Below are 25715 nucleotides of genomic sequence, written 5' to 3' on the forward strand. Positions count from 1 at the left end.
ACAGAGAATGGAAAACAACCTCATCTGCTTCTCCCCAACATCTGGGTTCTGCATTAGCACCCCCACTCCCATCATGCTTTCCTAAGAGAGAGAACCATCTCCTCCGGAGAGCCTCTGGGGAGAATGGAGTCCAGAGTGAGGTGCACAGGGAGCAGAATCTGGCATCCTTCTGGTGTGCCCAGATTTGGACTGCTCCACCAGCACTCACACACACCAAGCATCAGCTCCAGCCCTCTGCCCACCGCAGATAAGGATTCTTCCAGCCAGGACAGAGTGAAGTCTCCAATGTGGATGGCTCTGAGTCCTGTGGGTATTAATTTCTGACAAGGGGTCGGAGCACGCTCCTGGGGAAGGTGGTCTGAGGCTGGTCTCATGCAGACCTGCATCAAGAAGACGTGCCATGGCAGAAGTGGCATCTGGATGCGTCAGCCCAGCAGGATCTGGACTTGCAAGCAATTTGGCAGGGCATTTGGTATTTGGAAGCCAGCACTTGCACATTGTTACTGCTGTGCAATGGGATTTCATGGCAGTTTTTCATAAGCTTTGCACGTGTTTGATGGTACAAATGGGAACTGAATCTCCCCACAAGTGACAGCAGTCTGACTGCTCAGGGCTTGCTAGGACTTGAGAGGAAAGATGTCTATTCTCATTCAGAAACTCTCTGTATTCCCTGGGCACAAGGTGACAATTTGGCTTCTTTTCTCTGGCAGGGGAAGGGCTTCTCACTCTTCCTTGGGGACCTGCAGGTGATCATGCATGGGAAAAGAGCACTCCTAAAACCAGACAGCAATCCAGAGCTCCACAGCTAAATCCTGCAGCAGGAGCTTTCCCTGGACACCTTTGCTGGAGGTGATACACAGGCTTTGCATTTTGATCTTTTTTGTTTCACCTGGAGAAACTGAGAAAAAAGTCCTGCGTTCAGGCTGGCTCTTCTTGGTCTCATCTCCTGAAGCTGAAATGAGCCCCCATGGACAGGAAAGGACTGTTTGGAGCACTCAGAGTCTCTCTGTGCCTCTGTGGAACTTCTTCCCACTGAACCTTTCTCAGACCATCCCTCCTGGTCCATCGGGGTGTCCATTTCCAAAAAGCAGATGGTGACTGTGGTGACCAGGATCCACCCCAAGATATTTGGAGGGAGCTTGCTCTTCAGGGGACAGCAACAGAAGGGCTTAGCACCTGTTGAAAATTAGGCTCTGCCTATATTGTCCCAAAGTTTCTGATGGGTTTTGAAAATGCAGGCAGCTGCAAAATTCTGTCTTCTAAGGGCAGGAGATGGTGCTGCCCCTCATTCCCTGTACTGGCTCATTCTGCGTGGGGCAGAGCGTGGCCAGGCACGTGCCACGGCCGCAGTGAAACTGGGAAAGTTTCACTGGATTCATTTGTCACCAGAAAAGGTCAGGAGGTCCAGGGTGGGTGTCCCACCCTGGGAGCAGAAGTCATCTGATGCCAGTGCAGCCACCAGCACAGCGGTCTGAGCTGCCACAGTCCCCACTTGGCCAGCTCAGCATGACCCATGGCTATTGGCTATTCCGGAGATGGTTTCCATGAGGACTTTTTATTTTGGTAAAAATGTTGAACAATTCTGGTTTCATCCCCATGTGGAGCGGGAAAAATTTTGAAATCTTGAACATTTTTGAGGGCTTAAAAACAATTTCCCACCCAGCTATAGCCACCAGTCTCATCAGGATGTGTTTGAAAACCATCCAGCAGGAGCTGAGCAGAGCTGGTCTCAGCTGGATACCACTCTCGACGAGAAATGCCGTGGCGAGGGGTCATGTTTCTTCAGAAAAAAAGTATCTTCAATAGCTCAGGAAGTTATTAGTGTCTGCTAACAATAAGAGCTTTGGATTGATTCAATAGATGCTCATTTTAATTGTAAAATGCCAGTAATGAGAAATGTGCCATCCAATGACTCATTTTTCCCTTGTAAAAATTATTGGACATTTTTATTAGTTTTACAAATGACAGGACCTCGTATTTCTGAGAACACTTTATACAAGCCTTGCACAAGCCCACTCTCATAAAAGCGTGTCTGTGGTGACATCCAGAGCCACAAGAAGGGGAGCGGTAGAAAGGCCCAAAGTGGTGAGGACAGCCCACAAGTGGAACTGGCAGGACCGAACCCCAAGAGGGTGGGAAGGGGTGGATACAGCACCGGAGACATGAGCCCCGGCAGTCCTTCCCAGCAGTGCCTTTCTGGAGAGGCACGGGGCAGGCAGGGGGATGGGTGCCAGCCGGCGCCCGGAGGTCTGCCCGGCGCGGAGCCCCGGTGCGGGGCAGCGGCCGCGGCGCTGAGCTGCCGCCTGGGCGGGCGATGCGCTGGGCGCAGGGAGGGCAGGAGCCAGCCCCGGCCAAGCAGAGCTGAGCCAGGTAAGCGCCGTCCCACGGAACCGGGCAGGGCAGCACCACGGAACCTCTTCCTGCGCTCCCACGGAGACGCAGCTTCGCGCCGCTAACCCAGCGTGATGCATCCCGGCGTTATCGGTGCTGGAGACAGCAGGGCCCCGGCGCGCGGGAGAGTAGAGATCGCCTGCCCTTGGATGGCGAGAAGCGCGATAAGAGGTCAAGCACGGCCAGGGTCACCGGGACAGCCCGGAGCAGCCCAGCTGCGGCTGGCCAGTGCTCGGCAGTGTGCTCGTCCCACTCCAGAGAACAGCAGAGCTGCTTTGGCAAGACTGTGCTCTTTTTAAAAATTAGAGTGATTTCCCATGGAGAATTAATTTGCACAAAGGGAAAAAAGTAGTTTTAGAGAATTTGTCATTTCAGCATTTCATTTCTCCTCTGTTGCTGACATTACTGGTATTTTTGTTTGCATCTCCCCATGACAAGTCATCTGTGACTCCGCGCGGTGTGCCGTGAGCTGGCATGATATGACATAATGCAAGAGCTGAGATAGCTCAACGCTTCTATTTTAGTTTGGAGGGTATTTTAAACTTTATGTTATCCAGGAAATTTCTGAAATATTTGTCTTCATTCCAAGCCAGAATGAAAACAATTTTTGAAATGTCGGAAGTTCCCCTGAAACAAGTAGCGAGAGCTTCCAGCTCCACTGTGACAGGGCGGCCAGTGGGGAGGCCCCAGCCTCGTGCAAGAGGGTGGCAGTGGGCAGTGGGGAGCAGGGAATGGGTTTCTGTGTTCCAGGACATCCCAAAAGGGACCTGTAGTTGCTTTACAAACCCTCTCTGGTTTGTGGGGCACCAGCCCAGGGAGGGGGAGGCTCAGTGGGGCTGCAGGCAGGAGGGGTCTTGGTTCCTGCCACCAGTCCCAGCACTGCATTCACCAAGGCTGAGCTGATGTGGGACAGACAGGGGCCACAGGAAGCTGGGGTCCACATATCTGTGTGTCTGAGTGGAAACTGCTATCAGGTTCCCAAAGTCTTTGCCTGTGCCTCAGTGCTGAGACACACAGTCCTCAGAGCTTTGCTTTGTGTACTCTGGGAATCGACAGTTTGTAAAGACATGCTGCTGGGCTAATCCTCCATCAGCTCCTGGAGCAGAGACCAGCTGGGATCTGGCAGCTCCCTCCCTTCTCCCACTTCAGCCTGCTAAAGCAGTGAGTGTCTGTAACCAGTAGCTCACAGGTTTTGACTTATATGCAAAGCAGAGCAGCAGCTTTCCCAGCTGCAGCCAGGACCGCACAGGCACCTTGTCCTCTGTGCCAGCGTATCAGGTGTCAGTGCTGGCTATGCCAAAGAGGTGTGTGTGCCATGTGGGTCCTGGGGGTGATGCCAGTCTCGGTGTTGAAACCACCTTGGATCTCTGCTGGCCTCGGAGCCATTGTTATGCCCTGGAGATGCTCATAGGGAAAGGAGCTCTTTCCACAGCACAGTTTGCTGTGGCTCTGCTCCACAAGCGCAGCATCAGGGAAGAGATAAAAATAGTCTCTTAAAATGACACCTTCTGCTTTGCACTCAGGAAACCTCATGAAAGGGCAAAGGGTCAAGGGTCCATTGCCCTTCACCCCATGCACAGAGCAGTCGCACCATTCAGCGAGATTCCCTGTGGGTGGGGTGGCCCTGGGGAACTGAGGGAGCTGCATGTCCATCAGGCTCATCCCCAGAAAATGGGATCACTCTGCAGCCCTCGCTGAGAAGGTGCCAGTGCCATTGCTTGGCATGTACAACAGGGCCCCAGATATCAGAAAAACTAATTTTGCAGCTGCTTGAGGTCTGTCAGAGCAAATCAGCTGCAGTTTCAGCAGCCACTTGTTCCTGCTTTAACCCTGGGAAAACAACCGGGCTACAAATATTTACCTGATGAGGTAAACCATCAATATCCTTGAAACTCACATTAAAAAGCACTGGACTAGAGCATCTTGTGAGTTTCAGTTTTTTCTCCTGCTGATTCGTTTCACAATATGCCAGAAGCATGGATTGAGTTAGGGCTTTGGCAGGGGCTTTTATCATGATGGATATAGTAGAGGATAGAAAAGAAATTTGGTTATCAGAGAATGCCAAAACTCTACTTCCTAGCACATACATTCAATAATGCAAAAGTTCTCCTTTAAAGGTCTCCTTAGAACAAATCCCAGTCATCACAAAACCCATGGAGATAAATTAAATTACATTTTAATAGTGGAGAACTCATTCCTGGGCCAGGCACAGAAGTGAAAGTATGTTCTCTCTCAGGCAAAAGTATCTTCATCTCCCATCAAAACTCTGAATGTTACCATATGAAAACCTTAATTGGAAATGAAACTCCAAAGTTCCCAGGGCAGAGGCACCATGAGAGGCTGTGGCAGTGCTGGTTCCACCACCCCACCTTCTGCTCTGCTGCCCCATGGTCACTCTGGCCACTGTCTCACTTGTCCTTCCTGCTCTGCGATTGGTGTGTTCTGCTCTGCCTCCTGAAAAAGCCACGCTTGACCTGTCTCTTCTTCATGCCATTGTCCTGTAAATATTCAAAATACACACAAATGCTCCCTGTGCAGGTGCAGGTGTTTAAAGTGGCTGGTGTGCACAGTGAGGGTTGCAGTGATGCAGGGTGGTGATGCAGGTGATGCAGGATGATGGCTGTTGATGGTGGATGATGGGGGTGTGATGAGGGGAGATGCAGGGTGATGGTGCAGAGTGCAGGCTGGGCCAGCCTCACCTTGAGATCCCACACAAAAAACATGTCCAAAAAACAAAAGAAAGGGGGAAAAGGCAGAAAGAGAGAGGGCAGAGCTGCTGCAGCAGTACCGCCAGTCCCTGCCGCTGAGGGAAGCATGGCAGCTGTCCTGACCTTGACTCCTCATCCTCATCTCAGCCTCCCCTTTCCCCTTGCCCTGGCCCCAGGAGCCTGAACATCACTCCCTGCCTGGCCTCCTCCATCCCGACCTCATCCTGCAGCGCCGGGCTGGGCCTCGCTTTTCTCCGTGTCTGTACAATGACCAAACCCCCGGGGCAGAATTAGCTGCTGGCCGAGCACTGCATCCAATTAATTATATAGTTTAACACACAATACGTAGACATTTCCCATCCACACCAGCAAAGCTCCTGGCTCTGCTGGAAACCTCTGCAGAGCTGCTGCACATCAGGAGGTGGCTGGGCACGGGACGATCTGTGTGCCCTCAGCACAGGGCATGGGACAGTCCTGGGCTACAACTACAGTAATTCTGCAATTACTGTTCTGCAGTGGCTCAGAGCACAGCAAAGTGAGCACATGGCTATGACTTTTGCTGCACAAGGATCCCCTCAATGTGTTTTCAGCAGATCTGTTCAGCTGGTTTCAGCACAGTGATGTTTCTGGGCTGACTCGAGTGTATCCCTGCCCAGGGGACATGTGTCTGCTGTTAGTGAGGACACATGGACAGACACTGCTCACCCTTCAGTCTTGTGTTGGTTCCACCTGAAGCACCAGCATCAGTGCCGTGGGTCATCAAGAACCTCCAGCTCATGCCTGGGGGGTTCCCAAACTGTGTCAGGGTCCCTAAATCACTCCAGGGTCCCAAAACCATCCCAGATTTCTCCTGGCAAGACACAGCTGGGCCAGCAAGAAACCCTGCGTCACTTGCAGCACCAGCCCTGCTGGCCAGGGCTCTGCTCTCACTGTGGCAGGTGACCCATGGGGCACTCAGGACTCCCAAGGTCACCAGCCTGTCCCCATGCGGTGATGGGAGCCCACAACAATTACAGGCTTCCTGCGTGTCCTGCCTCTGGGGTTTTGTCACACATGATGTCCCACATCTGGGACTCACCAGTTGGGGATGGCAGTGCTATTTCCATGTCAAGCTGTAGCTTTTTTACCCCCAGCCGTTCCAGGGCTTACAGCTATTGTGTGGGGTTTTTAATGTTGCAAGAATTTATATTGGGAAAAAAGTGCCTTCTCTTATTTTTTTCCTCAATGCCTTGGGAAATGTCATCCATCAGGAATGTTCCCAAAAGCTGATCATGGCTGAGAGGAGGATGGGCTCAAGCAGGGACTGCATGCCTAGCTCCCATTCCTGTTCCCAGCCTCCATGGACCAGGTCTTTGGGTTGTGGCTCACATGGGTGCCCCATCTCTGCTCCCCAGGCTCTGCCCCGTGATCCTGGAGGGCCTCCGTAGCAGCAGCAGCAGAGACAGGAGGGAGGAGCAGATGCGTGGAGAGGCACAAGCTGCTCACACAGCCACTCCTGCTGCAGAGGCTTTTGGTTTCGTGTTCTCTTGGCTGTGCCAGTGGCCTCTTCCACTTCCAGCTCTGGATGGAGTTTACAAGAAACGCTGGAAGTCCCAGCCCTGTGGTGTGTCATCATTCAAACTTCTCTTTAATAGCGTCCCAAAGTAATTTATTTTTCCCAATCATCAAAGCCCCCCTAGCAATGCTGGGAGGGGCAGGGCTTTCCCCCAAACCCTGGTGCTTCCCACACCCCCCTGCCCTGCTTGGTGGGGCTGGACACCCTCCTTGGCTGTCCTAGGGAGAGTGATGGTTTCAGGTTGGGCTGTGGAGAAAGGGAGGCAGAGCTGTGACACTGCACAGGATGAGAAGGTGGATCTTCCCCACTGAAAACACAAGTGAGATGTATATTGATTGCCCCACTGTGAGGGTGCTGATGCCTCTCCTGGGCTCAGCATCACATCACAGACAACTTCCACAAGACTCAGGAGCAGGGACAAAGGGAAAAACCATCATGAGGAGAAAGAAATAGAGAGATGTGAGTCTGCATATCCTTCTCTTCTGCCAGGATCCAGAGCTGCTCTGCACCCTCCAGCATGCCAGGGAATTTTGGGGATGTGGGCAGAGCATCTCCTCAGTGGGACACCCATGCCAAGGGTGTCCTCTCAGTCCCACAACACTGCTCTCCTCCCCAGCTGCAGGAGCTTTGTAAAGGGAATTTAACAGAAATATTGCAGCAGCTCCTGTCTCTACACACACAGTGTGCTGTCCCTGCCAGCACACCATGCTGGTTTGCCTCAAGGAATCTGTGAGATCCGTCCTGCTGTGATCTGTAACAATATTGGGATTAAATTAGCTTCCCTGAGCTGCAGAGGGGTCAGTGTGTAAGGCCCCTGGTTAATCCAGCAGGCCAGGGAGAACAGAAGCCTCCCTGCATTTGGAAAGGAAAACAACGGGGTCTGTTTGCAATCCGTGGAGCTAATTCAAACAGCATTCCTCAAACAACAGGGGAAAAGGGCCTTCAGAGCAAATGGGAAAGGAGTGTTTCCCAATATGCGCATAACATCCCTCCTGGGGGAGAGGGGAAATGTCCAGACTGCATGGGTGAGGTGTCAGAAAACCTGGCAGGCAGGAGAAAGGGTCTGAAGAGCTGGGCAGCCGGTGGGGCACACGGGAACAACCCCCTGTCCTGGGCATGGAAAGCCCAGAGCAGGTCAGTCCTGCCAGACCCCACGGGGAGGACCTGGCAGCTGACTGCACCACATCTGGGGTGGGATGGGCCATCTCATCCTATCCAGCTCTGTGGGTGATGAGATCCTGCTCTCCTATCACCCACAGAGTTTTACATTGAGATAATTATGGCTCTGCAGCTCGTGGTTCTCAGCACCAAACCGGGATGACAATCCAGGGACAATCCCAGATGGAGATGCTTCCGGCACAGGCCACTGCCAGGCTGTCAGTGCTGCCGCCTCCAAGCGCAGCCAGCGAACAGCCCTGAGTGGATGAGAGCCCAGGCTTGCTTGGGAAGCAGAGGCATGCCTGGGTGATCCTATCAGGAAGTCAGCTCCACATCCTCTGGCTCCCACATCTTCCATGGAAGGCGTGATCCCGTGTGCCCCTGTGCCTGACCCCAGTGCAGGCTGCACAGCTCCTGCCAGGAACACAATCCTTGTCTTGCAGCCAGAGCAAGTATCAACACAGTAAGCAGGCACTGGGAGAATCGTGTTCCTGCGACTGCAGGCTGCAAGTGTGCAGGTGTTTACAATTTACACTTGCAAATAATTGCCTGGGCTATCAGTCATCCTGCAGCAGAGAACCCTTGGAGCAGCAGAGCAGAGCAGAGCTCTCATCAAGGCTGGGAGCGTCACAGACACTTCAGGACATACTTGCTTTCCTTCTGCTTTCTCTGCGAGCGTCTTTTCTGCTTTTTGCTTATGCTGAGATATTATCAAAGCCTGATGAGGCACCAGGGATGAGTAATGCACCCTCTGTGCCAGCTGGGAACTTGTAGGCACTGGTAGGGTTAATGTGGGTCTGACAGAAGCTGTGGTGCTCAGTGATGGAGCTGTTGAATGCAGACCTGGGTGCACCCCCTGCCCTCAGCTGCAGCCTGGGCTAAAGGACATAGTTCCTGGGTGTCCCTGTGGTCCCCAGACAGGGTGGGTCTTCTATGGAGAAGAGCTCCTTCCCCTTGCTGAGAGAGGCAGGGGGTACACAGGGCAGGAACTATATAGGGATGAAACTGGACAAAAAGAAATAGCAAGTTTTTAACACAAAAGAGAACAACACACTTAAAGGGTGGGCTAGGGGACATGGGGGAGTTGGCACTTCTTCTGTAGAAGTGGGAAGCAAGGTTTTCCCCTCAGCTTTGTGCAGGGCTGATGTGCTTGTGTTGTGGCTGGAGGAGCCTGGGCTGCCAGGCACCTGCTGTGGGCGTCAAAGAACACCCCAGTCAGAGCTCTGCTTTCAATCTGGAGTCACTTGGCATCTTACCCTGCTAAAATGTGGAATTTCATGTCCTTCTGTCCAAGAGAGAAACAACCTGTTTAGGATTAATTCAAGATCAGCCTGAAACAACCATTAGCTGAAGAAAACTAACCCGGTAAATGAGCTCCTGTCAGAGGGGGAAGAAATGTGGGACTTGATGCTGCATTTACTGTGGAGGGTGTTAAGGCAGGATTTAGTGTGATTTACCATCCTCTGCAATGACACCTCTAGCACCAGGGCACTGCAAGGACATCCCTTTGCCTTCAGTCAGACCCGCTGCTCTGTTGGCTAATTCCTGCCACGACAGTAGCCTCGATCCTACAACTGGGTCTGTCAGCGGTCCCAGTACAGAGCTCTGTCTTCAGGGTTTATTGCTCACTTATAAACATTTGCTCCAGACTGAAACTTAATCTACAGCTGTCAACTGGGGCCACAGTGCTCTGAGATCAGAAAGGGGAAGTGTTGGCTGTTCAACACCAGCATAAAATAAAGATCTTGGGTTCATCAGGTTTTTTGTTCTTACGGTCAACATAGTGACGTTGTCCCAGAGCAACATTTGATGGTACTTGAGAATTTCCTAGAATAGAAAGTGAAAAAGGTCCAAATATAAACAGAAAAAGGTCTTAATATGAAGACTTGCAGCAGTGACTGCTGAGCATCTGCCAACATTCAGAACACATTCACAACACTTTTGTGAGATCACAAGGATCTCGGTGTTATCATTTACAAGTGGGAAATGAGGGATATTTAACGAGGTGTCAAGGAAAATTCAGGATGAATAAAACTTCCATGTACACATGCATTGACACACACACAGGGCAAAGGAAAAGCTGCAGAAAGGGTGAGTTTTCCCTCTTGCCTGTTTTGGATTGTTTTGCATCCTTGTGTTCACACCTGCCCCCACACAAGCACTGTGCACAGCAGAGAGGATGGCAGGTGTGTGAGGAGTTCATGAGGCTCTCCAAACCAGTGTGTCTGGGGGGCTACTTGATGCCACATTCTGTATCCGTACCCTTGCAGGGTTGTTGGGTCCATACTGAGTCCCACTGAGTATCCCAGGGCTCATGCCAGCGGCTGTGAGTGATGCTCAGGGACCCATCTTCAGTGGGGGCTTGTGCGCCCTCCTGGACGCCCCAGATCAGGCAGAAGAGGAAAGGGGAGCTGGCAGCACTGGGAGGAGAGCTCATGGGCTGCTCAGGTGTGCTGGAGGGCAGGTATACAGGCAGCCTCACCATAGCCACACTGCTCTCCTGAGCAGGAGCCTTTCCTCCTGCTGCTCAGACAGCAATGGAAAAACAACCAGGCAGTGAGCTCTTCGCCTTCATGCCTTCCCCCTCCAGAGGATAATAAGCTGCTTTTAATATCTGACATGTTTATTAACAGATGCAGTTGTGACAGCTGATGACTTCATATGCCACTTACCACTGAAATGTTAGTAATAACTCAGAATTAACTGTCGTAAATAAAAAAGACTACAAAGACAGCTCGATGGTGTGTCACACTGCAGTAATTTACTGAGACCCTGTTGGCTCTGGATGTGAGGCTAGAAGGTCCTTTGTGGAGCTCCAGTCCGGGTTTTGCAACAGTCACAATATTTTGGCTGGATATTGTCTTAGGAGGTGGTACTAGTGGGGTGGAATTCCCTCATGCAGGAGTTTGCACTGGATGCCTTTACAAAGCTGGATACGCTGGTAATAATAATAATAAAAAGCCCCTACCCGGTGGATGGGGATGGAGTCTACGGATTGAGACCAGGATTTATTAATGTGCAAATTGCTGTGATATGATCACATCCTTTCTGCTTTGCATACGCAGGGAGCAGCGTGGGCTGATGGAGTAGGAACTAGCCCGAGCGATCTTTACGAGCTGAGATCCTGCACATCGCAGAAGGGTTTGTTTCTCCGCGCAAAAGCTGGGACCCTGTTAGAGACCTGCTTTAAAAAACAAGTGACCAAAATACCCAAATGCACCAGACTTCTTCATGAACTCGCCATGAATATATTTTTCATTTTTTTTGACAGAAAACGTGTGTGTAACTTTCTCTGGAGGAACCGAGGATTTTTGTAGTTGGTCTTCTAGTATTTTAAATCTGAGAACCCAGTAGAGTCTTTTCTGCAGTGATGAGGGAGTGACAAGTCGGAGGTAAGGGCTTCAGCATGCATGTTTGTGTTGATGGAGCTTTTGCAATGTGGGCTGCTAATGAGGAACGCGAGCCGTGTCAGCATCCGACGGCGGGTTTGCCTTGTGCAACGTGGATAATGAGTTCAGACAATGAGAGCTGTGCGAAATCGCAGCGCGATCTGTGGGATCCACGTCCCCCTCACCCGAGGTGTGCAGGGAATCTGGGCTGCTGGCTGTGCCCTCTGCCACCATGTTACTCTCCCGTTCTGGGGAAGGGGACACGGAGAGCTGGTCTGGGTATTGATCAGCTTGCTGGAGCTCAGTGCTGATCCTGGACCAGTTGCGGAGTCCTGCTGGCCGTGGTGCAGCGGGTGGCCCTGCCCTGCTGCCCTCCCACTGATCCCAGAGACAGGGGAAATGAGGGGACAGGGCAGCTGAGCAGCTGCTGTGTCCGTTCTCCTGTGGCTGTGCCTAACCCAGCCTGCTGCCAGGCGCCCATGGGGGCACGGCAGGCGCCCAGAGAGCGTGGGGTGAGTACGTGCTCCTTGAGGTTTTGGATGGGGGATCAGTGGAGAATTAGCAATAATTAGACATGGTGTGAATACTCACTGCTGATGTGCAGGGGAAGTGCTGCTGGATCTGGCTCTGGCTTCTGTGGGTCAGCCAGGGCTCCTGCAGCCCTGCTGGGACACTGCTCCCCAGTGAGAGCACAGGTCAAGGTGACACCTCAACTTCAGTCCTCTGGGAGGAGGACATCTCAGAGCTGGGATGCTGAGAGATGTGTTAATGGGTTGACCAGGGAATGGTCATCCCTGAGTTGCTGGAGTGTTTTGTGGGCTCACATGTATGTGTTCCCTTGAACGGCCCTAGGGACAGAGGAGGTGTGTTCAGATGATGCAGTTTAGGTTTGAAGAGTAAAAAGGCATTGAAATAGGGTAGTACTGGCAGGAGGAAATGCTGCATGACAAGACAGGCATGAAGCCTCTGCTCTCCTGCACAGGGATCAGCAGGTACCTGCACAAAATATCCTGTCACTTGAAGATCTGTGAACTTGGGGCAGTGCTTACAGTGCTATTTGGGGTGGCAAGGTCTGTGCTGAGATCCCATGGGGACTGGGCACTTGCAGTGAAATATTTGCCTGGAGGTTTGTCCAGTTGGAATCATTTTGCCTGAAGTTCATCAGTGACCCTGGAGCAGGTGAACTCCTGACTCCATCCGCTCATCCCTGCTCGTGAAGCCAGGGCCTCAGAGGCTGGATGGGAGGATGGTGGCAGCACTGTAGGCCTGGGAACGCCAGCGCTGCCACATGCCTGGAAACCACGCTGGAAAAAAGGCTCGTTTCAGCTGGATCAGCTCCCTGGCCCCTGCGCAGCCGCTGCGAGAGCAGCAGCACCACCCTGAGGGACACAGCAGGGAGGAGCTGGGGTGCAGAGCACCCACTTGGGAGGTGCAGGGCAGTGACCCCCTGCAGGCAGAGCAGAGCTGAGCATAACCCTGTGTTTCCATCACCTGGGCTAGATGTGAGCTGGCAAAGCTCTGTCTGCACTGCAGGGCTGACACTGCAGTGAGCAACAAACCTGGGCTGCAGGTCAGCCCCCGCAGCCTGTGAGGACAGCCCCAGAGTGGGACAAAGGAGACCACACAACTGAGAGAAGTGGCACTGGCAGCAGAGACCCTTTCCCGGGTTGCTGTGAGGGTGACCTGGTGTCTTGCCAAGAATGGAAGTGCCTGTCTGCCTAAGACCTGGCAAACACAGACAGGATTCCAGTGGTGCCCACCACCAACCTGCTTCCAGAAGGGCTGGCTGCAGGGTGCCCTTCATTGCAAACCACCCCAAGCACTGCCAGGCCTGCAGAGCTCAGAGCTTGGTTTCCCCATCCCAGTGGTGCAGGGTGCTGTCATTCCACAAAAAGGTAGAATTTGGATGTGCTGACAGCAGCAGTTAATCTGTAGGACACTCTTGTCTGCCTGATTGCTCCTTCTTGCCAGCCAAGTGTCCTGCCCTGCCCCATGCCCAGGGCTGAGGCTGGGGGTTATTTTTCCCAGTTTGTTTTCCTCTGCTGCTGGATTTGATGCTACTCCTGGCTCTGTAGGGCTCTTGTTTCCCAGGCAGTGACGTCTCGCTGGGAGAGCCAGAGCACTGGGAATCCCTGCAGGAAGCTCCTCTTGGCAGATGGTTCCTGTGCACATGGCCAAGCAGAAAGCCTCAGGTGCTGCTCAGGGCTTTGCCCTGGGCTTTGGGCTTTGGCTCTGCCTTTGCCTGGAGATGCAGATCAGCACAGTGGCTATGGCTCACGAAGCTACTTCCAGCCTGGAAATTTGTGTTTATAAAGTCAGCATTCAGGGTCGGTAGTGGAAGGAGCTCTAAGCACTTGTTTGGAGAAATTTAGGTCAAAATAAGAGGGGAATTGGATATTGAGTTGAACCTGTGCACTTGTTTAGAAAGAGCCTCAGCTTCCCTAGCTGTGCTTCCAGGTTTGCACCCCTGTGGGGTCTCTGCAAGCAGGGCTATACCTGACATGATGTGTGTTCACCCTGCACATCCTGGGGCATCTGCTCAGCAATGGGCCTTTTGGGCTGGCTGGGGAGCCCTTTTCAGGGAAGAGTGAGTTTTTCAGTGCCCCAATCGCTGCTGCCCCAAATTGAGCTGTTCTGTGTTTCCTGGTCTGAAAGTTGCTTTGGTTCTGCTGTTCTAGTGCATTTTGTTGGCATTTGGTGAGTTATTGATCTATAGGAGGCTCAAGCCCACCTGAGCTGTACCTACTAGACACAGGTTTGCTTTCCCCATGCCTGTAACCAGATCCCCAGCCAGCATCCTGGTTGCAGCACAGAGCTGAGCTTGCTGGGACAACTCCAGTGCAATTCCAGATGCTGCTCTGGTTCTGTGGAAAAGCAGCAGACATGGATCCTGCAGCCTGCCCCAGGGCTCTCCCTCCTCCTCCAGAGTGTGCCGCCTCTGAGCTGGCATGAGGGCTGTGGAAATCCCCCCGTAAAACATTTCCTGATGTTTTACAACCGAAGCACAGGCGCTCCTGGAGGGAGGCCTGTGGCACTGTGGATCTCAGGGTTCCTTGGAGCCGCTACTGTGCCAGGCACCACACGAGGCGAGCGAGGAGCTGGTGCCAAGCAGGGCCAGGGCTGGAGCTGGGGGCTGCAGCAGGCAGGGGCTGGGGTGCTGCTGACTCCCAGAGCAGCTCCCATGAGCAGCAGCCTCTCCTCGGCATATTCCCCATCAGCAGGTCACAGCACATCTCCGCAGACCCAGGGTATGCAGTGCAGGAGCTGGTGGAAGAAGTCAGACCTCAACAATGCTGTTGGAGAGCTCTGCTGCCAGATTGGGCTTTATTATTTTATTTTTTTCAGTGAAGTTTATGGGTTGGGGATTTTGCAGAACTTGGCGCTGGGATCTAATATCAAATGAAGACCTTCTGGTTCGGAAATTTGACTTAATGCAGCCTTCTTTTATTGCTTCAAGGATTAAGCAGAACAAAGTAGCTCTGCCTGTGCATGTGCAGAGATGTTTGCTGGAGGCGTGTGAGACACCCTGTGGCAGCAGTGGCAGCTGAGCCAAGCGTGGTGGGACCTTTCTCCATGGAGGGTTTCACAGTGCTGGTCCCAGAGTGTTAGCCCTGCCGACAGGAAAACAGCCCTCAGGAACAGAGCAAGAGAGAGGGACTTTCCCAAAAAGAATGAGCGCCCAAACCCTCTCCCCACAGCCCTGGCTGTCTCTCTCACATGGCAGGGCTGGTGGAGCAGGCAGGGTGCTCTGCCATGGCGTCACCAGCGCTGGCACAGCAGGCACCAGGCTCGGGGAGCACCAGCACTGTGGGCACATCCCTGTGTGCCTGTAGAGCAGGAACAGTGGTGCTGCTTCTGATACCCGGGTGCCATCACTGGTATATGAGTGCCTTGTTGAAAGTTCCACAAAGGCAGGCTGGGGAATGTGCTGGTAATGTGGAGCTGCTGCTGCCACCCAAAACCTCCCAGGAGATGGGCTCTGCGCTGGGGCTGGGAGGGCTCAGGGTGAACTGTCCTGGGTGCCATCCCCCGTGTGGGGCTGGGAGACCTGGGACCAAACTAAGCCAAGTTCAACCCCGTGAAACCCTGACTCCTCCTGCAGGAAACTTGTTCCTGCGTATTCCCTCCCCTCACTGACTAGCAAGGAGAAATTCAAATTCCCCATCCAGCTCTGGGACCTGGAAACCCGATTTCCCCCCTCCACAGTTGTGCCCAGCTAGCTGTTGGCAGCGACCTGGCAGTTCCCAGGGGTTCATTCCTGCTGCTGCTGTAATTGGGCTTGTCCTGCCTCCAGCATCTGGTCCTTCTCTCCCAGGCTCAGTAAATCTTTGGAGAGCCCGTTTACATTAAGGATCCCTAGTACATTCAGCAAAAGGCAATATATCAGCAATTTAGTTATTGTGGATTAGGTCTCGAATATCCTGGGGATATAATGTTGGTCTTTTTCACCTTGTATGTAGGAGGACTAATGGCAAATTATCTGGATGGTTTACATTTTCTGGTTTGTATTGGAGCTCCCAAGGACCAATTTATCCTGATTGAATTGCAAACAAGGCTTAGTGCCATCTCAGACTCAGGGGCCAGGTCTCTCCATAAATGAATACAGAGCAATTCAGGTTACCCCAAATTCTTCCTGTTGATGGGATAATGGCATAAATCCTGCTAATGTTTAGACTGGAAATTGTTTGTAGCAACCTGAGCTTGACTGATGGATGCAATAACAGAAAGAGTCATAATTCGTGTCCTGAGGTGAAGGTGGGGAGAGCTGGCAGTCCAACCCTTCTGCTGCAGCACCCTCCGGTGGGCTCACCACAGACTCTGAGTGCTCAAGGAAGAGATTTGGAAGCCTGTAGATCGTGTGAGACCTGCTGTGGCACTGGCTCTGCAGCACCTGGGATAGGATGCCAGTGGCCTTTCTGTGACGGCTGTTTAGTTGTGTCCAAGGCCAGGCTCTCTTCAGGCTAGAAAGCAAGGAAACAAGGAGCAAAAAGCCTGTGCTTGTCTGGTTTGTGCTTAAGATTTCCCATGGCACTTCCCTACCCTGGCACTGCACAAGCCCCCAGAGGTGGGGTTTGTGGCAGTAGCACAAGCTTCACACTGGCTTCTGGCACGCTGGGACTGTGTTTGCTCCTTCCGAACATCCATCCCTGCTGCTGTCCCCGCGCTGGGGGACTGTGCCCAGACTGTGAGTGTTGTGTAAACACGGCGTGTGCTTCCTGCGAACGCACTTCACCCGCAAAGCCGCCGTAATTAATTAAAAAGCGGGGGCAGGCGGAACAGGCGGCGGCACCGCGCTCCCTCCGGAGCTCATTTGGGAGCAGTTTGGGCTGTGCTGTACTGACCGTGCCCAGGATTCTCTGGCCGTGCTGTGCATTGCCGAACCACTCCACATCATCTGTCCTGAGGGTCCCTCCAGCCCGGCCGCCCCGCACCACGTTCAGGTCCCCACACAAGGTGCGGAGGGGCTGGGGGGCTGGGGGGATCCCCGCTCTGCACAGCTCTCTGCTCCATAAACACTCCCACAGCTCGGCTTAAGCACTTGACAGTGTTTATAAAGCAGCTTGCAGCAAACAGATTTGGAAGTGCAGAACAAGTTGGTGTTTACACAAGTGACTAATTATTTATTTGAAAATCCTGTGGACGAGCCGTGAGCTGTAACGACAAGCACATGGGGAGCGCTGGGCTCCTGCCCCGGCAGCCGCAGCAGGGACACGGTGAAAAGTTCAGAGCCACCGGGGTGGGGGGATAGTGGCAGTGCCCCACAGCGCCCGATGGTCTCCAGCCCCATCAGTACAGGTGAGTCAGTACTGCTGGGAGCTGCCTGCACTGGGCACAGCTCAGTGATGTGGCATGTGCTGCCACAACGCCTGGTGGTACCTGGGTCACACCTCCCTGCAGCAGTTGCCTCAAGGTGCTACCAGCCCCCTCCCTCCAGGTGTTCTGCTGCCATAGCCATAACCACCCTCAGGAGGATGGAGTGGGGGGGGGGGCTACTTGGGCTGGTGGTTCCTCAGCAGATCCCCCACCCCAGGGTGGGCAAGGGAGAGGACTGGCTGCCCAGGGCCCATGCCCATCCCAGGCTGTGGCCAGGCTCTCTTCCAGCACTGTTGCCACCAGTCATTTGGGACATCGGCGATTGCGCAGTTATTATAAAGGGATTAAAACAATTTTCTGTTTCATTTGACTTCACAGAGCGAATGTTGTTGCCTTTATTCCCACACAATGGCTGCCGTTGGCGGGGCTTTGCTCTGCCAGCTGCAGAGAGAAGCTGGGCCCTGCCTGGCAGTGCCAGAGCTCTTGGTGTAGAGCCTGAAGCTCAACCTTCCTGCATGCCAAGCATAGGGAAAACCACCTGAAAACCACAGGGAAAATGCCCCTGACCAGCAACCAGGCAGAGCAAGGGCTTGGGCATTCCCAGGCAAGAATAGGGCAGGTGGAGTCCTGGGCACCAGCTGGCCATCAGGCAACTGCCCTCTGCCTGGGCTTCCCCTGGCTCTCCAGAGGGTCATGCAGAGCCATTGGTTTGCTGCATGCAGTCCTGCTGGTGTTACTGTCCCATTACCTTGTCCTGCCTTCCACGTTGGGCCACTCCTTGCCGTATTTGGCGCGGGCAGTTTGACCGTGGGACACAGTGAGCCTGGGCAGAGCAGCTGCCGCTGACCCTGCCCTGTGCTCCAGGGAATGGGAGTTGGGAGGTTTGGAAATTCCCTTGGAGCAGAAACACAGCATTTTGGGCAGCTCATGGAGGATCCCACCCCGTCCCCAGACAGGGGATTGCAGACTCGCTCTCTGCTTGACTACCAGCCCCAGAGGTGCCCACTTGATGGGAAACATCTTGTGTGCTTGGCACCCACAGCAGCCATCTGCTGCTCGGGGAGGGCGGCCCAGGGGTCTGGCTCTATTTTAAATCCATTCCAACTATAACTGTTTGCAGCACTGGCAGATGACAAAGCTGCGCTGAGCGTTTTGACGGGTGCTCACTATGAGCAAGAGGGACCTGGAGCGCAGTTCTCCCCACGCTGCGCTGGGTGCCACCAGCACCCTCAGTTCACCCCACACCCCTGTGCTTGCCCCCAGCATCGTGGGAGCGATGCTGGCTGTTGAGTTAACCTGTTCTCCTCTTCCTTTGCAGTTCCTGCCAGTGCAGCTGGAAACTGCGAGCAGCCAACGCCTGCTGCCAAGCCCCCGATGGGACTAGGGCTGAGCTCCTGCACTCCTAACGGGGATGAAGGTAGAGCCATGTTACCTGCTACCTAAGCTCGCTGGTGCTGATGTGGTTTGTGGATATGGTCCCAGACCAGGCTCCGTGCACAGACTCTCAGCTCTGATCCCGACGTGTTAGCGGCAGCAGAGACCCCAGCCGTGGAGCGGGCTCCCCGACCACCCCGCGACGGAGGGTCTGCAGCGCTGGAGAGTTACTATGCAGCTTGGACTGCTTGTGGTGGTGGTTTTTCTAAGCTCGATGGATCTAACGGGCAGCAGCAAAGTGGTGAAGGGCAAGAGGCAAAGACGAAGTATGTATGAAATGCTTTTCTTCTCTACTTCCTCTCATGATGCTGTGTGGGTCGTGCAGGTGTGAATGTGTTTACAACACAGGGAGCTAAGCAGGGCCTGCAGAGCTCCCCCAGTCCCACTCCTGGGCAGAGACACACGATGCCCTGTCCCACCAGCCCCGAGGTCACAGAGGGGGCAGTTATCCCCCCAGCCTGGGGCTCACATGGGGCAGCCAGGCAGATTTGGCACATGAGCAGTTGCGAGCATTTGCCCTCCTTTATGTAAGCTCATGTTAGAACTGTTTTACATTAAAACTCTTTTAAATTAAATTATATAAAATTGATTTTATATTGAAACTGGGACCGCTGAGCCCTGGGAGAACAAGGAAAAGCTGACGTCATGGCTAATGCTATAAAGGGTAATTTCCAGCAAGGGCTCAGTTTATACCTTTGCCATGGATGCAGAGCTTGGTGCCACAGACCAGCGCTGCAGGAGGGATGGGGCTGCATCCCCTGGAGGTCCCTGCATACAGGGGCCAGGGACACAATGCCAAGGAGGCCCCAGTCCAGACCTTATGAACCCTCCTGGCAGTCGGAGGTTGGAGGCTGTGGAACCCCTGCTGGGGACCCCTGTGCTTTTTGTGTCTCTTCCTGAGGCTGTGGCAGCCCCCATACCCACAGACCCAGCAATGGGGCTTGGACAGGCAGCAGGGGGGCTGCCAGGCTCTTGGGTCACAGCGAGGGGACAGGGGAGTTCTTTTACTTCTCCTTTTGGCACATGAACGCTGCACTGCTCTGTGCTTGCTTTTGAAGTGTAGTAAACACGGTATTTAAAAGAACACATCTTTTAAATACATGGCTTTTCTATAAACAAGGACACGGCTTGCATAATAAACTAATAAAAATAACCTGCATTCTAGCCTGCAAAGAATGCGATTGGTTTCAAAACAAGCAGCATTTTATATGATAATTAAAAGCAGAAAACTCTCAAGACATGGGATTGAGTATTTTTCTTGGACTGAACATAGGAGCTGAGAACACATCTCTATTTTGGGGGCAGTGACATCTCCTGACTGCCAGAGAGAGTTTAACACAGGCAGGGTCAGAGCGAGCTCCAGCCTGGGATGCAGCATGGATGGAATTAGTCGAACAGTTTCGCTCCAGGGCCACACGCTCTGGTCCCCACTCGTCCTCGACGTGGAGGCACTGCCAGTTCCGAGCAGGGAGGCAGCAGGAGGTGCTGGACCCCTGGGCACGTGCCTGTCGTGAGTGTCTGCCCCACGTGGGTGTCAGAGCTGATGGGCAGGCTGGGAAGCAGTAAGGGGGCAGTGCTGGGGCTCTGGGTACAGTTGGTGGCTGCTTCTGGGTCCTGCTCCTCACCGCTGCCACTGTCGCGACGCTGTGCTAGGAGCAGCATTGGTGCCTGAGGGCATCAATCACGGGGCTGTAGTGCCCAACCAGAGCGGTGCTGGCAGCATGTCAGTGCTGTAGGACCCCAGACCTCCCTTTGCCTACGTTCCTGCCCATGGTGCAGGTGGTTTGGGGTCACAGATAGTGCCTGCAGAGCGCTGGCAGTAACCATCACCTGTCTCCTGCTCTTCCAGTCAGCACCGAGCTGAGTCAGGGCTGTGCCAGAGGCTGTGACCTGTGCTCCGAGTTCAATGGGTGCCTGAGGTGTTCCCCCAAACTCTTCATTCTTCTGGAGAGGAACGATATCCGACAAATTGGGATCTGCCTGCCTTCTTGTCCACTGGGATACTTTGGCCTTCGCAATACAGACATGAACAAGTGCATCAGTGAGTGTGGGGTGGGTGCTAACGGGCACGGGTGGGTGGCAGAGCTCTGCAGGGCATTGTGTGCCTCTGCTCAGGTTAGTGGAAGTGCTGTGGCTGTATGGAAGGGGAGAGCAATGCCAGGCAGGGCAGCCACCTGCAACAACACTGCTCAGCACCACAGAGGCGTGCTGAAGGTGTGGGATCTTGCAGAATGTTTGGGCAGATCTGTTACCTGGGCTGACAGACTAGCACCCTCTTTCTTTTGGAGGTCCTTTGAGCCACTTAGGTACTGCTCAGACAAATCCTTTTGTCTTCCCCTCCTGCTCACCACAGCCAGGCAGTTCTGAGATCATTGGCCTATGGCTGCCCCTTGCTACCAGAGCACCAAAAAGAGCTGGACATGGAAAGACACGATCACTCCCCTGGCAGTTCCATTCACAGCACCCTCCTGGCAAGGTTTCCATATAACTCCCTTTCTGTGCAGCCCATCCTGTATCTGCAGCTGCAGCCCTTGATCCAGGACTTTGTACTGTTCCCTTTGGCTGAGTGATGATCAGCTGCACACCAGCCCAAAACTTTCCCACACCACCTGATTCTGTCCTGGTAGCAGCTGCTGTGGGCTGTGAGAGCTGCAGCACAGGGCTGTCCTGTACAGGGAATGGTGCCAAGAAAACTGATTTCTGAGTGGCACAGCCAGTCCTGGCATGATGCTCAGAGACATCTCAGAGATGTGCCCTGACTGCTGGAAGATCCAGGACTGAGCTCTGGTTGACAGTGTGGAGTTTCTTGAGCCTTTTGCTCACATCAGGCTACATGATGCCTTTGGTGTTTTTTGTTTTTTTTTTCCCCAGAATGCAAAATTGAGAACTGTGAGTCCTGTTTCAGTCGAAACTTTTGCACAAAATGTAAGGAAGGTTTGTATTTGCACAAAGGGAGATGTTACGTCACATGCCCCGAAGGCTACGCTGCTGCCAACGGCACCATGGAGTGCAGCAGTCCTGGTAAGTGGCCTCAAGCCCAGCCCTGTGCCTGGTGTGCCCAGAGGTGGGTGGGGGTGACAGCACAGCAAACCCTTCAAGGGGTAGAGCCCTCTGGGAGCCATCCTGGATGGGCAGCAGTCCCCAGTGTTTGTGAAGTTTGACCCAGAGATGGTGTGGTGCAGCAAGGAAGGGGGTACTTGGGAATTTAGGAAGCTGCTGGGGAAACACATGTTCCTTTCCACCCTGAGGTGTGGGGAGAGATGCAATCTTGTGCAAGGGCCCTGGGAAGGTCTGAGGCAGCAACCCAGGAATGGGGAATTAATGCTGGGCTCTCTTGTTATCTGGTAGCACAATGTGAAATGAGTGAGTGGGGACCCTGGGGGCCCTGCTCCAAGAAGAGGAAGCTCTGTGGCTTCAAGAAGGGCAATGAAGAGCGAACACGGCGGATCCTGCAGGCTCCCTCTGGAGACGTGTCCCTGTGTCCCCCCACCACAGACGTGCGGCGATGCACTGTGCAGAAGAGCCAGTGCCCCGAAGGTGAGCAGAGGGGGAGTGTCTCACCATCCCTTCCCATGTATCCATTGGTCAGACACAAATATTCAGCCCATTGTGCAGTGTCACAAATGCTCCCTATCCCCATCCCTCTGCAGTGCAGGGGACACAACGTGATGGCAGCTAGGAACAGCCCTGGGTAGAAGTGACACAGCCCCCTCAGAGGGTGATGCTCAGCACAGCTTGCTGTGTGTCTCACAGGCTTTCAGCTATTTCAGCTTCTTCCCTGGCTGACAGCAGCTGATGCTTGTGTGCTGCCATGATGGGCATCGTCCTCTCTACCAGAATGCTTAGGTCTGTTTTTCCCAGGAATTTGAGTGTCCCTAGGATGAAGTGTGGTTTGGTTATCCTGTTAAGGATGGACAAGGATTGCAGCTGTGTTGAGTCTTCTGAGGGAAAACGGTTCTGAGCAGTGACTGACAGCACAGGGATTAGCCAGCAGGGCAAGGGGAGGTGGACACGGACGATCCATTCCCTGATGGCTCGTTCCACTGGGGAGCCTCACACTGCCTCTTTGCTTGACTGCAGGGAAAAGGAAGAAAAAGGAAGAGCAAGGAAAGCAAGATAACGGAAACAGAAATCAGAAAGACACCAAAGACACTAAGTCTGGCACCAAGAAGAGGAAGAGCAAACAGAGAGGGGCCGCAGTGCCCGTGACGCCCGCCAGCCCTGCCCAGTAGCTGGCTCTGTGTGTCACCTGATGGCAAGACTCCATTGCTGCTATGTATATGAGAGCTTTATTGAACAGAGCACTGCTACACCACACCTACACATGTCCAGACAGACATATACTCCAGACTGACCGAGACTGACAGAAGCCACACACACAATACTTAAGGAGGCTGTAAACACACGCTCCCCGCCTGGGATCACAGAAGGACGTTGCAGAGGAGCGGAAGCGCACACGGAGGGGAAGCCCACGGCCCCAGAGCTCTGTGGGGACACTGCAGGGAGGAGAGGTGGAGCATGAGCCAGCAAATGACACGGATGTGAGATTTCATGACCAAAAGGCCTCAACTGGAGCCCAAGCATGTGGCCCCACATGGCCCCAGTGCAGCCCCATGCCGCCAGGGGACAACTGGACTCACACGGCCACTTGCCCCAACACAGACACATGTGGCAGTGGCCTCTTTCTCTTCCCCCCACCCCTTATTTTGTGTTTTAAGCTGTATGACTTTATCATTGCGAATACATGTTAAAAGTTTGTGGTAAGAGGTCAGTGGTATCTGCCCTGAATCTGCTTCAAAGAATTATTTCAAATTAAAAAAAAAACAAAACAGAAAACAAAATGACAACCAGCTTCCTGAGTGTGTGGTTCATACCTTGGCCCCTATGGAGGCTGGTGTCCCACAGAACAGAGACTCACTTGTGGAAGGGAAACTCATCAAAGCTTTAAGAAAATCCCAGAGAATGCTGCCAGCTGCACTGCAGCCACAAACCAGCCGTCCTGCGTGCGGGACCCCAGCTGTGCCCCACGGAATTCCCCACTGAAGGATCTGGTTAATACACAGCAGATTGAGAAAATGAGAGGTTACAGCGAACCACAGGTTGCTGAAACATTGTGACTCTGCTCGGACAGTCACAGCTGTGGGACCACCCTGGGCTGGGGACACCCTTGTCCAGCTGCTGGACACCACCCTGGCACATGGCAGGAGGGAGGCAGGTAGGAGGGGGAAGGCACAGCTCAGGTTCTGCAGAAGAGAAACAGATTTTTAAGTTTCTTAATTATTTGTCTGCATGCCACTGGCTGGAATTCCCTGGATTCTCCTGCTCTGCATGAGCCAACACCTGGACAGAGGAACCAGGACAAGGACTGTGCAGGACAGACCTAGCAAGGCCTGCATGGGGTGCATGGAAATGCTTCCTGCTCTGCATGGGGAGTTCTACCTTCAGCAGTGTCAAAAGGTGCCACGTTGCTCACTGCCCTCGTATTTCAAAATGTGCTTCCTCTGCACAAATACATGGAGACACATTTAATTCCTCCAGAGTTCAACCAAAGCCCTCTGGTTCGGAGGGACAGCACTGGGGAGGTGCTGTGGTTCCCAGAGATGTGCCCAGGGTGGATCAGGGACATGCTGCTGGAGCTCCAGCTTCCCTGGTAGGGTGATGGGCAGGGGAAAGCTCACCCCAGACTAAACCTGCCAAATATGACCTCTGCTGAGCTCACTTCCATACCACCCTCTGCTCTGTGGTTTTGGAGGGCAGAGCGAGCCAGTGGGTGTGCAGGGACACCTGTGGGAGAGCCCCCCATCTCTCCAAAGGGTCACCTGCACACATTGGCAGCCTTAGTTCTCTCCTGCAATTCATGGCACCTGACCAGGACTTGGGTACAGCACAGGACATCGAACTTCCTTCAGTGCCGTGCCAGGGCTGGCTTGGCTCAGTGCAGGACGTGGGGGCTGCACAGTTGTTTCAGCTCCAGAGCTGTACCAAGCTCTCCGTGACTGCTCTGCTGGCAGAAAACCTTTCAGCCCATCATCCACTTTGTGTTTAAGTAAACAAGAAGCTGTTACATCTTTGAAAGGGGATTCCATTTCAGCACAATGATAAACGACCAGCATACCAAGCAAGGGAGAGAAAGAGGTTCTTAAAAGTCATGCTCTGAGTTGTTTATGGATCATGTTCAGACGATTCCTGAAAGCCTCCCGGCTGAAAGATCCGATCTCATTCTATTTTCTAGCCTGTGAGAGAAGTATGTTTGTGCCACAGCGTTGCATGTAAAGCAGAACCATTTTCCCTTCCACTTGCAGCAGCACCCACCAGTCACCCACTGGTGAACCTCAGCTTGCTCTCTCTCTGTGTCTCCCTCTCCCTCCCGCTATCGTATCTCCATCCAGTTCTCAGTGAGGATTAGGGAAAAGGGAGGACTAGGAAGGTTTTCTACATGAGGCTCCGTTAATGACTTGATTCCCCATAGCAACTCCTGGCACTATTAGCACAACTATTTCAAAACTAAATTGCATATAATAAATCAACACAACCTATTTTAGAGAACTCTAGAGATTTTTAGAAAAACTGATGAACTTCTTTCTGTTGTAGCCTTTCCCCTTCCTTTTTCATAGCAAAATGGGAAGAAAATGGGTCAAAGGCAACAGGAAGTTTGAAATATATATAAATAATAGCCAAGAGTTTTCAGTATGGGTGATTTTAAAATTAAATTGGTTTAGAACATTTAGGATGAAAAATATAAGAAATAAATTAAATTTCTTTAATTTTTTGAATCAGCTGAAGAATTGGGCTTATTCCCACTCCCAGAGAGCTGGTTCAGTTATGAATTTGGGGATATTTTCCCTCTGAACAATGTGAACTGCATGCTGACCTCCCCAGTCCAAGCTGAGATGTCCTTAGCTAGGTGATGTCACCTCAACTCACACGCACATGACTGCTCTCTTTCTGTCCACCTAATAACCCTGTTGTGGTGTTCTCTCCGTGGCATCACTGTAAAATACGCATCTTTAAATCAATAAATCAATAAATGGGTTTGTTGAACCACCTTCTTTTGTTTATTCACCAAAGTTGGAGTCCAATCCCAAATAATCAAAAACATCCACAGACAGACCAAACCTCTGTCTGCATCTGAGAGCCGAAGGAATCAGCATGGATCATGGATAGAAACACCACTGCTCTGTCTCCTGTGCATATTCCCACCTTGTGCTTTGACCAACTCCATGCTGAACTGGAGAAGCAGTTGCTGGACGGACAGGCAGACAGACA

The 25715-nt window shown here is 52.9% G+C and overlaps 1 protein-coding gene across 2 annotated transcripts; it reads left to right on the top strand.

Moving 5' to 3' along the window:
- The first annotated feature begins 2128 nt into the window (after window positions 1-2128).
- On the top strand, window positions 2129-25481 carry RSPO1 (R-spondin 1). 2 transcript variants are annotated; one of them, XM_071576648.1, is made up of 6 exons: window positions 2129-2370; window positions 18334-18432; window positions 20299-20490; window positions 21321-21470; window positions 21798-21986; window positions 22530-25481. In XM_071576648.1, exons 1-6 carry the CDS (start codon window positions 2163-2165, stop codon window positions 22679-22681), a joined length of 990 nt encoding a protein of 329 aa, XP_071432749.1. In that variant the 5' UTR covers window positions 2129-2162; the 3' UTR covers window positions 22682-25481. The 2 variants fall into 2 exon arrangements, with proteins under 2 accessions (XP_071432749.1, XP_071432748.1); XM_071576647.1 differs by lacking the exons at window positions 2129-2370; window positions 18334-18432 and adding an exon at window positions 18475-18715.
- Window positions 25482-25715: the final 234 nt, after the last annotated feature.

This window comes from Pithys albifrons, chromosome 24 (assembly GCF_047495875.1).
Source record: "Pithys albifrons albifrons isolate INPA30051 chromosome 24, PitAlb_v1, whole genome shotgun sequence".
NCBI classification, from domain to species: Eukaryota; Metazoa; Chordata; class Aves; order Passeriformes; family Thamnophilidae; genus Pithys; species Pithys albifrons.